This window comes from Mobula birostris, chromosome 2 (genome assembly GCF_030028105.1).
Source record: "Mobula birostris isolate sMobBir1 chromosome 2, sMobBir1.hap1, whole genome shotgun sequence".
NCBI classification, from domain to species: Eukaryota; Metazoa; Chordata; class Chondrichthyes; order Myliobatiformes; family Myliobatidae; genus Mobula; species Mobula birostris.
The window spans coordinates 97,299,319-97,309,820 of record NC_092371.1 but is presented as its reverse complement, the minus strand read 5'-3'; the positions used below and the strand labels follow the sequence as shown (position 1 = coordinate 97,309,820).

The 10,502-nt window shown below is 43.7% G+C and overlaps 1 protein-coding gene across 1 annotated transcript; it reads left to right on the top strand.

The window, feature by feature from the left end:
* The first annotated feature begins 343 nt into the window (after positions 1–343).
* LOC140208753 (immunoglobulin lambda-1 light chain-like) lies at positions 344–10,193 on the top strand. Its single transcript, XM_072277599.1, has 3 exons — positions 344–447; positions 582–911; positions 9,639–10,193. The coding sequence occupies exons 1-3, from the start codon at positions 399–401 to the stop codon at positions 9,959–9,961; spliced, it is 702 nt and encodes a 233-aa protein (XP_072133700.1). The 5' UTR covers positions 344–398; the 3' UTR covers positions 9,962–10,193.
* The last annotated feature ends 309 nt before the right edge of the window (positions 10,194–10,502 follow it).

Genomic DNA, 10,502 nt, shown 5'->3' with positions numbered 1-10,502 from the left:
AAACTTCTGTCCGTTTTATTCCTTGTCCAAGTCTGAGAATCGTCGATCATGTTATTCACTTTCCAACCTTTCAAAGTTTTTTTAAAGTTTGGAATTGTATTTCTTAGCAACTACCTGATCGCTTTGGTGCTCGAGTTTCCCCCAGTTCCACCAAGCCTATGCTCTATTTCAGTCTTTTCACCTCTTTGTTTTCCAATATAAAAGCGTGCCTACTGTGCAGACTTGCATGTGTTGTCACAAAATGAGAAGCCAGCGCTACGTCAGCATGTATTTGCATAATTAATGACCGAAACCATATATAACAAAGTTCGGACTGTTTTAAATGCTTTTCAGAACGAGACGCAGTAGCTTCCTATTCGGAAACATTCTGAGTCAGCTCTTCAGCCAAAATCTCCAGAATGAGATCGTGGATTGGAGTTCTCGCTGCACTGGTCCTTTGTCTTCATAGTAAGTACAGTACTGTGTAACATTGGTGTTCTACGTTGTTTCCCAATCGTACATGTGTTCTGTGAATACGAATAGCAATTGGTTTTCCCAGTTGCACCGAGTTCGATTAAATAAAAGGACTTTATTTACACCAGGTACAGATGCTGTTGCTACGTTGATGCAGGTGAAATCTGTCTCGGCCGCACCGGGGGAAACCGTCAAGATCAACTGCATCATGTCTGGAGACAGCATCGATAATTGGTTCACCAGCTGGTATTGGAAGAAGCCCGGCAGTATTCCACGGCTGATCTGGTCTGAGAAAAACGGCAGACCCTCGGGAATTTCAGATCGATTTCAAGGTTCTGTAAAAATATCGGAACGCGGTATGTTTTTAACTATCGCGAACGTAAAATCCGAAGACGCTGCTGATTACTATTGTTATGCTGCACGCACCTTTGGTAAAGGAACGAAGCTCAATGTGATTAGTAAGTAATTTATTGGCAATCTAAATTAATCGTTTCAGCGACGCGTTTACCGTTCCTTTCATTGCAGTTTTGTCAGGAATTTTTCACAGCGGATTTCGTGGATCAGATCTGCCCGCGTTGCTCTACTTAAAAATAAGTTCCCCACAGTGGATAACACACGTCAGGTCTCACACAAAATGCTGGAGGAACTCAGTAGGCCAGGCAGCATCTATAGAAAAGAGTAAACAGTCGCGGTTTGGGGCCGAGATCCTTCATCGGGACCTCATCATGAGTCCTAATGAAGAGTCTTGGCCGAAACGTCGGCTGTTTACCCTGTTCTTACCCTCAGTGGCGCGTGGCACAGGCAGCGATCCAAAGATTACTAACCTGGAGGTCCTGTTTTTCATTTCAAATTCAAGTCGGTGACAATTTGTGTTGGATAAAACATCGACCCGGCGACTTGTGTCTTTTTAAAATGTGGTTCTGATTAACAGTGCTTTCGTTGAAATCCGCGACTTCCATTTTATTTATTAATGGCTTTCCTCTTCCACTGGCCATTCGCGAAAGGCAAATATGATACATCTTTGGAACCAGAATACAAATACAAATTATGGAAAATCGCAGCAGTAGTCAAGGACGGGGAGAAAAGGCTAACATTCTTCCTCTCTGAATAGGAGCTGCCCGGGAATTTGAGTTCGTGCAGTTTTTTCCACCTTTTTGAAACATTATGTAGCAATTACTCCGATTGATCTTAACATGGTGGGGTTACATGTTCGTAGGAATATACTTTCTATAGAGGTTTTCGTAATTTAACCCGCGGAAACTCTTGGGAGCCACGAGAAAGTTACTTTAACATGATTACGACTTTTCAGACTTCTGATGCCAAGTCCTGATATCCAGCGATGGGAATGTTGCCACTGAGACCATAATCATATGCAATTATTCCATTATATTACGTCTAGTTACTAATTTCTTTTAGTTCGAAACTTTAATGCCTTCTTTTCTGAAGTACGACAATATTTGCAACTTGCAAAGGGCTGAAAAGACAATGTTTTATTTTCAGTTGAATTTGGCTGCACGTTTTTTTTCTCCCGAAGCCACGTTCCCTTATGAAAGTTTTAAAATTTTCATTGCAGTGTTTATAACATTTACACATTAATGCTAAGGGTTCGCAAACACCCTCGCATTTTTTAGTCTTTTCTTGCTTCAATCGAGATTTACGTTCGGATGCGTAATAGCGCAGGCTGATAAATTCGGCAGTAACTGAAGAATGAATACACTGAGTCTTCGCTTCCTGCAGCTCCAAATAATGAGAGATGATACAACATTCTTAGGAGGCCTCACGGTGTAGATGCGAGGAATGTGAGATGTCTCTTGATTGAATGTCTCGAACCAGGGGATGACATTCTGGACATAACAAGTCTGTTATTCAGGACTGGAAATTATATTCAACCAGCGGGTAGAGGGAAACTTTGCCAAGGGGGATTGTGGCCAGTAGCAGGAGATATTCCGGAGAGTTTCTTTTTAGCATTAGGAGAATCCAGGTTTATGAGGGACGGTGTGGGAAAGTGAGGCTTAATGAGGAGGTGAGTTGTGATATAGAAATATCGAAAACCTACAGCACAATACAGGCCCTTCGGGCCACAGAATTGTGCCGAACATGTCCCAACCTTAGAAATTACTAGGCTTACCGATAGCCCTCTATTTTACCAAGCTCCATGTACCTATCTAAAAGTCTCTTAAAAGACCCTATCGTATCCGCCTCCACCGTCGTTGTCGGCAGCCTATTCCACGCACTCACCACTCTCTGAGTACCCCTGACATCCCCTCTGTACCTACTCCCCAGCACCTTAAAATTGTGTCCTCTTGTGGCAACCATTTCAACCCTGGGAAATAGCCTCTGACTATCCATACGATCAATGCCTCTCATCATCTTTAACACATCTATCAGGTCACCTCTCATCCTCCGTCGCTCCAAGGAGAAAAGAACGACGAGTTCACTCAACCTATTCATATAATGTGTGCTCCCTAATCCAGGAAACATCCTTGTAAATCTCCTCTGCACTCTTTCTATGGCATCCACATCCTTCCTGTAGTGAGGCAACCAGAACTGAGCACAGTACTCGGAGTGAGGTCTGACCAGGGTCCTATATAGCTGCAACATTATGTCTCAACTCCTACATTCAATACCACGATTGCTGAAGACCAATACACCATACGCCTTCTTAACCACAGAGTCAACCTGCGCAGCTTCTTTGCGCGTCCTATGGCCTCGATCCCCCAAGATCCTTCGATCCTCCACACTGCCAAGATTCTTACCATTAATACTATATTCTGCCATCATATTTGACCTACCAAAATGAACCACTTCACACTTATCTGGGTTGAACTCCATCTGCCACTTCTCAGCCCTGTTTTGCATCCAATCAACATCCCGCTGTAAATTCTGACAGCCCTCCACACTATCCACAACACCTCCAACCTTTGTGCCATCAGCAAACTTACTAAACTATCCCTCATCTTCCTCATCCAGGGCATTTATAAAAATCACGAAGAGTAAGGGTCCCAGAACAGATCCCTGAGACACTCCACTGGTGACCGACCTCCGTGCAGAATATGGCCCGTCTACAACCACTCTTTGCCTTCTGTGGGCAAGCCAGTTCTGGATCCACAAAGCAATATCCCCTTGGATCCCATGCCTCCTTAGTTTCGCAATTAGCCTTGCATGGTGTACCTTATCAATGGTTCAATGATTAGTGTGGGAGAAATGTGTCTGAGTTCGTGGTACATTAGCAACAGTACCAGGGAAGGAAAGGACTGATTTGATTGGACGGGTTCCACATAAAACATACTGAGACGAAGGTCATGGTGAATCACATCAGGGCCGTGGATAGACTTTTAACCTAAATGTTGTGGGATGAGTTCAACAGCTTGGAGAAGCATGGATAAATTGAAAGGGAAGGAGAGTGAGGGGATGTTAATGAAGTTTCCAGAACAATGAATACGATAAAACGTTTAGAATTTAACTTCAAGCAATATGGGGACAAAATTGAAAAGAAAGTTCTTGGATATAGAACTGAGGGTGTTATATTTGAATGTACACAGTAAACTGAATACAGTGGATGGTCTCCTGGCCTAGTTGGAAATTGGTATTATGAATGTGGCATCACCGAGTCTTGGCTCAAAAAAATCATATTTGGATAGACGAGATGGGCTGCTTTGTTGAGAAAATAGGAAATCAGATCCTTAGAGGAAGTGACAGTGGATCAGAAAATGTAGAATCCTTGCTAGTAGAGTTTAGAAAACACAAGGGCAAAACCACCGTAATCCGAGTTAATTAAAGGCCTCCAAACAGTGGCAAAGATGGGGGGGACATTGATAACTGGATATAATAAACAGGCATGTAAAAGTGTAGTTTCACAATAATCATGGGGAATGTGATATTCAAGTAGATTGGGGAAATCATTTTGATGCTAGATCCCAAGGGAATTAATTTGTAGAATGCCTGCAAGGTACCAATAGGGAAAAGGCAATTCTGCATTGGCTACTGTGTACTGAAGCGGATTTCTTTAGAAAGTTTTACCTAAAGTAACCTTTAGGAGGCAGTGGTCGTTGTATAATGGACGGCCACGCAGTTTGAGTGGGAGAAGCGAAATTCGGATGTATCGTTTTTTCAATGTAGTAAATGTACCTACAGAGGCATAAGAAAAGAGCTGACCGACGTTGATTGGAAATGGATACTCGTAGAGATAATGGGCAAGCAGTAATGGATGCAGTTCTGGGAATAATTCGGAAGACTCAAGATCTGTTCATCCCAAAGAAGAACAATAAAGGGAGGATACCACATTCGTGGTTGAAGTCAAAGACAGCATAAAAGCAAAAGAGAGGGAATATACCACAACATAAATTAGTAGGAGGATGGAGGGTTGGGACGCTTTTATAAATCAGAAGGCAACTAAAAAGCCATCTGGAGAAAACAAATGAAATATGAAATAAGTTAGCCAAATATTAAAAGCAGCAAAAATGTGAAGTAGGGATTTAGGAAGCTGTTAAAAAGCAAGAGAAGAGAAGTAAGTAGATAGGAATAAAAAGGATGAAAAAGAAGATTATATGTCCAATAATAAAAGAGGATGGCAAAGGCTTATTTAAAGATATATATATATATATATGAGAGGCACGAGTGCTGGAAAATCGCACAAGAGGGATGTGAGTAGGAGACAAAGAAACGGTGGATGAAGTGAATATGTATTTTCCTTTAGTATTTGCTATGGAAGATGCCAGAAATTCGACAGTCCGTGCACAGAACTGAATGTAGTCGCTATTACAATTGAGAAGGCTCTTGGGAATCTGAATGGTCTGAAAGTACATGAGTCAGGTCAACCAGATGGACTACTCCACAGGATTCTGAAATAAACAGAGTAAGAGATTGTGGAGGCATTCGCAGTGATCAACCAGGAATCCCTTGATTCTGGAAGCCTGGGCAACTGCAAATGTCACTCCATTTTGTAAGACGGAAGGAAGACAAAAGGCAGGCATTATAGGCCAGATCCCCTGAATTAAATGGTTTGCAAGATGTTAGAATCCAATATTAAAGATGAGGCGTCTTGATACATTGATGTACAAGACAAAATAGACCGAAGTAAACATTCTTTCCTTCCGGGAAAAACTCGCCTGACAAATCTTTTGGAATTATTTCAGGAATCAACGGGCAGGATAGGCAAAGGTTTACTTGGACTTTCAGAAGGTCTTTGACAACTTTCCGCACATGAAGCTGCTAAGGAAGATAACAGCCAACTGTACAAGGGGTGATTGATAAGTTCGTGGCCCAAGGTAGAAGCAGTCCATTTTAGAAAACCTAGCACATTTATTTTTCAACGTCGGCCCCTCCTACATGTACACACTTAGTCCAACAGTCGTGGAGCATACGGATCCCTTCTTTGTAGAGGTGGTCCACAGCAGGGGTGATTAACACGTTCGTAGCCTAAGGCAGAAGGAGATGTGTTATTAACTTCAAACTTCCTGCATTATCACGCAAAGTGTTGAACTGCACGTGCACGTAACGAGAGCGGTATAACTCATCTCCGTCTACCTTAGGCCACGAACTTATCAATCACCCCTGCTGTGGACCACTTCTGCAACGAAGGGATCCGTATGTTCGACGACCCCTGCACTAAGTGTGTACATGTCGGAGGGGGCCACGTTGAAAAATAAATGTGCCCAGTTTTCTAAAATTGACTCCTAATACCTAAGGCCACGAACCTACCAATCACCCCTCGTATTACGCAATGAAAGTAGCATAGACAGAAGATTGGCTGAATGGCAGAAGGCAAAGGGTTGGAATAACGGATTCACTTTTATACCTGGCTGCCTGAGACTAGTGATAATTGGCAGGGGGCCGTAAGTGGTCCAGTAGTTTTCACGTTATATGTTAATAAAGTGGAGGACGAAATTGATGGCTTCCTTGCCAGATTTGCGGATGATGCGAAAGATAGTTGGAGGGGCAGACAGTGTTGAGTAAGTAGGGAGGTTGAGGAACCACTTGGACAGATGAGGAAAATGGGTAAAGAAGGGGCAAATGCAACAGAGCCTATGGAGGTGGATGATCATGTACCCTGTTTGAAGCGTTTGATAGTTTGGGTATGTGATTGTTGTAGTTGAAATGAATGAGTGGCGGTAAGGAGAATCTCATTGATACCTGCCGAATATTGAAAGACCTTGAAGGAGTAGAAGTAAAAAAAACCCTTTTCAGCAACGGAAGAATCTTCAACCCGACGGCACAGTCTCGAAATCGAAGGATGTCCCTTTGGAACAGACAAGAGGAGGAATTTCATTAACCACAATGTGGTAAATCTGTGAAATTTATTGCTACAGACGGCTGTGGAGGCCAGGCCATTTGGTACCTTGAAATCAGAGGTTGCTAGTCTCTTAATTAAGGTCACAGCTACAGAAAAGGTGGGTAATGTGGCAGGATCCTCTTTTGAGTAAGTATGGGTGGAAGTCAGGAACAGTAAGGGAGCAGTTACTCTATTGGGGTTATTCTATAGGCCCCCTGGTAGCAGCAGAGATACAGAGGAGCAGATTGGGAGGCAGATTTTGGAAAGGTGCAAAAATAACAGGGTTGTTATCATGGGTGACTTTAACTTCCCTAATATTGATTGGCACCTGATCAGTTCCAAGGGTTTAGATGGGGCAGAGTTTGTCAAGTGTGTCCAGGATGAATTCCTGTCACAGTATGTGGACAGGCCGACGAGGGGAATGCCATACTAGATCTAGTACTAGGTAATGAACCGGGTCAGGTCACAGATCTCTCAGTGGGTCAGCATCTGGGGGACAGTGACCACCGCTCCCTGGCCTTTAGCATTATCATGGAAAAGGATAGAATCAGAGAGGACAGGAAAATTTTTAATTGGAGAAGGGCAAATTATGAGGCTATCAGGCTAGAACTTGCGGGTGTGAATTGGGATGATGTTTTTGCAGGGAAATGTACAATGGACATGTGGTCGATGTTTAGAGATCTCTTGCAGGATGTTAGGGATAAATTTGTCCCGGTGAGGAAGATAAAGAATGGTAGGATGAAGGAATCATGGGTGACAAGTGAGGTGGAATATCTAGTCAGGTGGAAGAAGGCAGCATACATGAGGTTTAGGAAGCAAGGATCACATGGGTCTATTGAGAAATATAGGGAAGCAAGGAAGGAGCTTAAGAAGGGGCTCAGAAGAGCAAGAAGGGGGCATGAGAAGGCCTTGGCGAGTAGGGTAAAGGAAAACCCCAAGGCATTCTTCAATTATCTGAACAGCAAAAGCATGACAAGAGTGGATGTAAGACCGATCGGAGATAAAAGTGGGAAGATGTGCCTGGAGGCTGTGGAAGTGAGTGAGGTCCTCAATGAATACTTCTCTTCGGTATTCACCAATGAGAGGGAACTTGATGACGGTGAGGACAATATGAGGTTGATGTTCTGGAGCATGTTGATATTAAGGGAGAGGAGGTGTTGAAGTTACTAAAGTAGATTAGGACGGATAAGTCCCCGGGGCCTGACGGAATATTTCCCAGGCTGCTCCACGAGGCTAGAGAAGAGATTGGTGAGCCTCTGGCTAGGATCATTATGCTCTTGTTGGGAATGGTATCGGAGGATTGGAGGGAGGCGAATGTTGTCTCCTTGTTCAAAAAAAGTAGTGGGGATAGTCCGGGTAATGATAGACCAGCGAGTCTTACGTCTGTGGTGGGAAAGCTGTTGGAAAAGATTCTTAGAGATAGGATCTCTGGGCATTTAGAGAATCATGGTCTGATCGGGGACAGTCAGCATGGCTTTGTGAAGGGCAGATCGTGTCTAACAAGCTTGATAGAATTCTTTGAGGAGGTGAGCAGGCATATAGATGAAGGTAGTGCGGTGGATGTGATCTATATGGATTTTAGTAAGGCATTTTACAAGAATCCACACGGTAGACTTATTCAGAAAGTCAGATGGCATGGAATCCAGGGATGTTTGGCCAGGTGGATTCAGATTGGAGGATTGTGACTAGTGCTGTCCCACAAGAATCTGTTCTGGGACCTCTACTTTTCGTGATTTTTATTAACGACCTGGATGTGGGGGTAGAAGTGTGGGTTGGCAAGTTTGCAGACGACACAAAGGTTGGTGGTGTTGTAGATAGTGTAGAGGATTGTCAGGGATTGCAGAGAGGCATTGATAGGATGCAGAAGTGGGCTGAGAAGTGGCAGATGGAGTTCAACCCGGAGAAGTGTGAGGTGGTACACTTTCGAAGGACAAACTCCAAAGCAGAGTACAAAGTAAATGGCAGGATACCTGGTAGTGTGGAGGAGCAGAGGGATCTGGGGTTACATGTCCACAGATCCCTGAAAGTTGCCTCACAGGTGGATAGGGTAGTTAAGAAAGCTTATGGGGTGTTAGCTTTCATAAGTCGAGGGATAGAGTTTAAGAGTCGCGATGTAATGATGCAGCTCTATAAAACTCTGATTACACCACACTTGGAGCACTGTGTCCCATTCTGGTCACCTCACTATAGGAAGGATGTGGAAGCATTGGAAAGGGTACAGATGAGTTTTACCAGGATGCTGCCCGGTTTAAAGAGTATGCATTATGATCAGAGATTAAGGGAGCTAGGGCTTTACTCTTTGGAGAGAAGGAGGATGAGAGGAGGCATGTTAGAGGTGTACAAGATAATAAGAGGAATTGATAGAGTGGATAGCCAGCGCCTCTTCCCCAGGGCACCACTGCTCAATACAAGAGGACATGGCTTTAAGTTAGGGGGTGGGAAGTTCAAGGGTGATATTAGAGGAAGGTTTTTTACTCAGGGAGTGGTTGGTGCGTGGAATGCACTGCCTGAGTCAGTGGTGGAGGCAGATACACTAGTGAAGTTTAAGAGACTACTAGACAGGTACATGGAGGAATTTAAGGTGGGGGCTAATATGGGAGGTAAGGTTTGAGAGTTGGCACAACATTGTGGGCCGAATGGCCTGTACCGTGCTGTACTATTCTATGTTCTATGTTCTTTTAAAGGTTACCGAGTGAAGGCAAAGATTGGGGTCGAGTGGCAAAATAAATCAGCCACCGTGGAATAAAGAAGCAGATCCACATGACGTACTTCCGCACCGATATCTCATGACCATATGACGTTACCAATGTCGGAGCAGGAGCGGGAGCACGAAGTGCTGACTGCTACCAGTTGTAATGCTTCTAAATTCAAAGCCATTAAAAATGAATTCATGCACATTTCCTTCTATTTTCAGTTCCTCGACCTCCGGTTGTGTCCGTGTTCCGGCCTTCAGAGGAAGAAATCGCGAAAAAGAGCACCGTCACCCTGGTGTGTTTGGTGAGCGGCTTTCATCCAGAAACTGTGGACATCGAGTGGACGGTGGACGGCAGTACGAGAAGGAATGGTGTCGAGACTGGCCGGGTACAGCAGGAACCGGATAACACATTCAGTGCGAACAGCTACCTGACTCTGCCAGCCTCAGACTGGAGCTCACAAGAGCAATTCTCGTGTGTGGTGAAACACGAGACTCGTGCAACCCCGCTTCAGGCAACGATCGCGAGATCTGGTTATACTTAATCAAGGATCCTTCTCACTATTCTATTATTCTGTTTCTCTGCGCATTGCGTGTTGGTCTTGATCTTTTATTGTTCTTTTCGGGTTTCTTGCTATGACAAAATTCAAGGGTGTATAATTTATACCTTTGATAACAAATGTACTCTCAATCCATTAATCTTTATTTTCCAATCTATATCTTTTTTTGGGAAGAATCTGTCGAATCAGAAGAGTTGAGTATTTTCACGAGGATATTGCGAACTCCAATATGAATTAAAGTTCGATGAAACTTGATAAACGAACCTGAATAATAAACTGTCGTTTGGATTAACTCACAAACTGTTGGTTTTTTTTTCCTGGCAGATGGCTCTGTCCCAATGAGTCGCGCTTTTCCAAATTTGATGAGCTCGTGGAATTGTGAGATTATTATGGAACTCTGGAGAAAGGGGGTAACTAAATTAGAAAATTCCACTTGTCCTTAGCAAGGCGGACTCATTTATAAATGCAGTAACCTGTTCGTTTCTTTGAGTGTGGCCATGTGTGCGTGTGTGTTTCCCTCTATCTG

Bases quoted from the DNA above. Each gene is read 5' to 3' on its own strand.
- LOC140208753 (XM_072277599.1), top strand. From the start codon at position 399: ATGAGATCGTGGATTGGAGTTCTCGCTGCACTGGTCCTTTGTCTTCAT. The intron at 448-581 runs GTAAGTACAGTA...TATTTACACCAG, and splicing joins ACTGGTCCTTTGTCTTCATA to GTACAGATGCTGTTGCTACG. The intron at 912-9,638 runs GTAAGTAATTTA...TTCTATTTTCAG, and splicing joins AACGAAGCTCAATGTGATTA to TTCCTCGACCTCCGGTTGTG.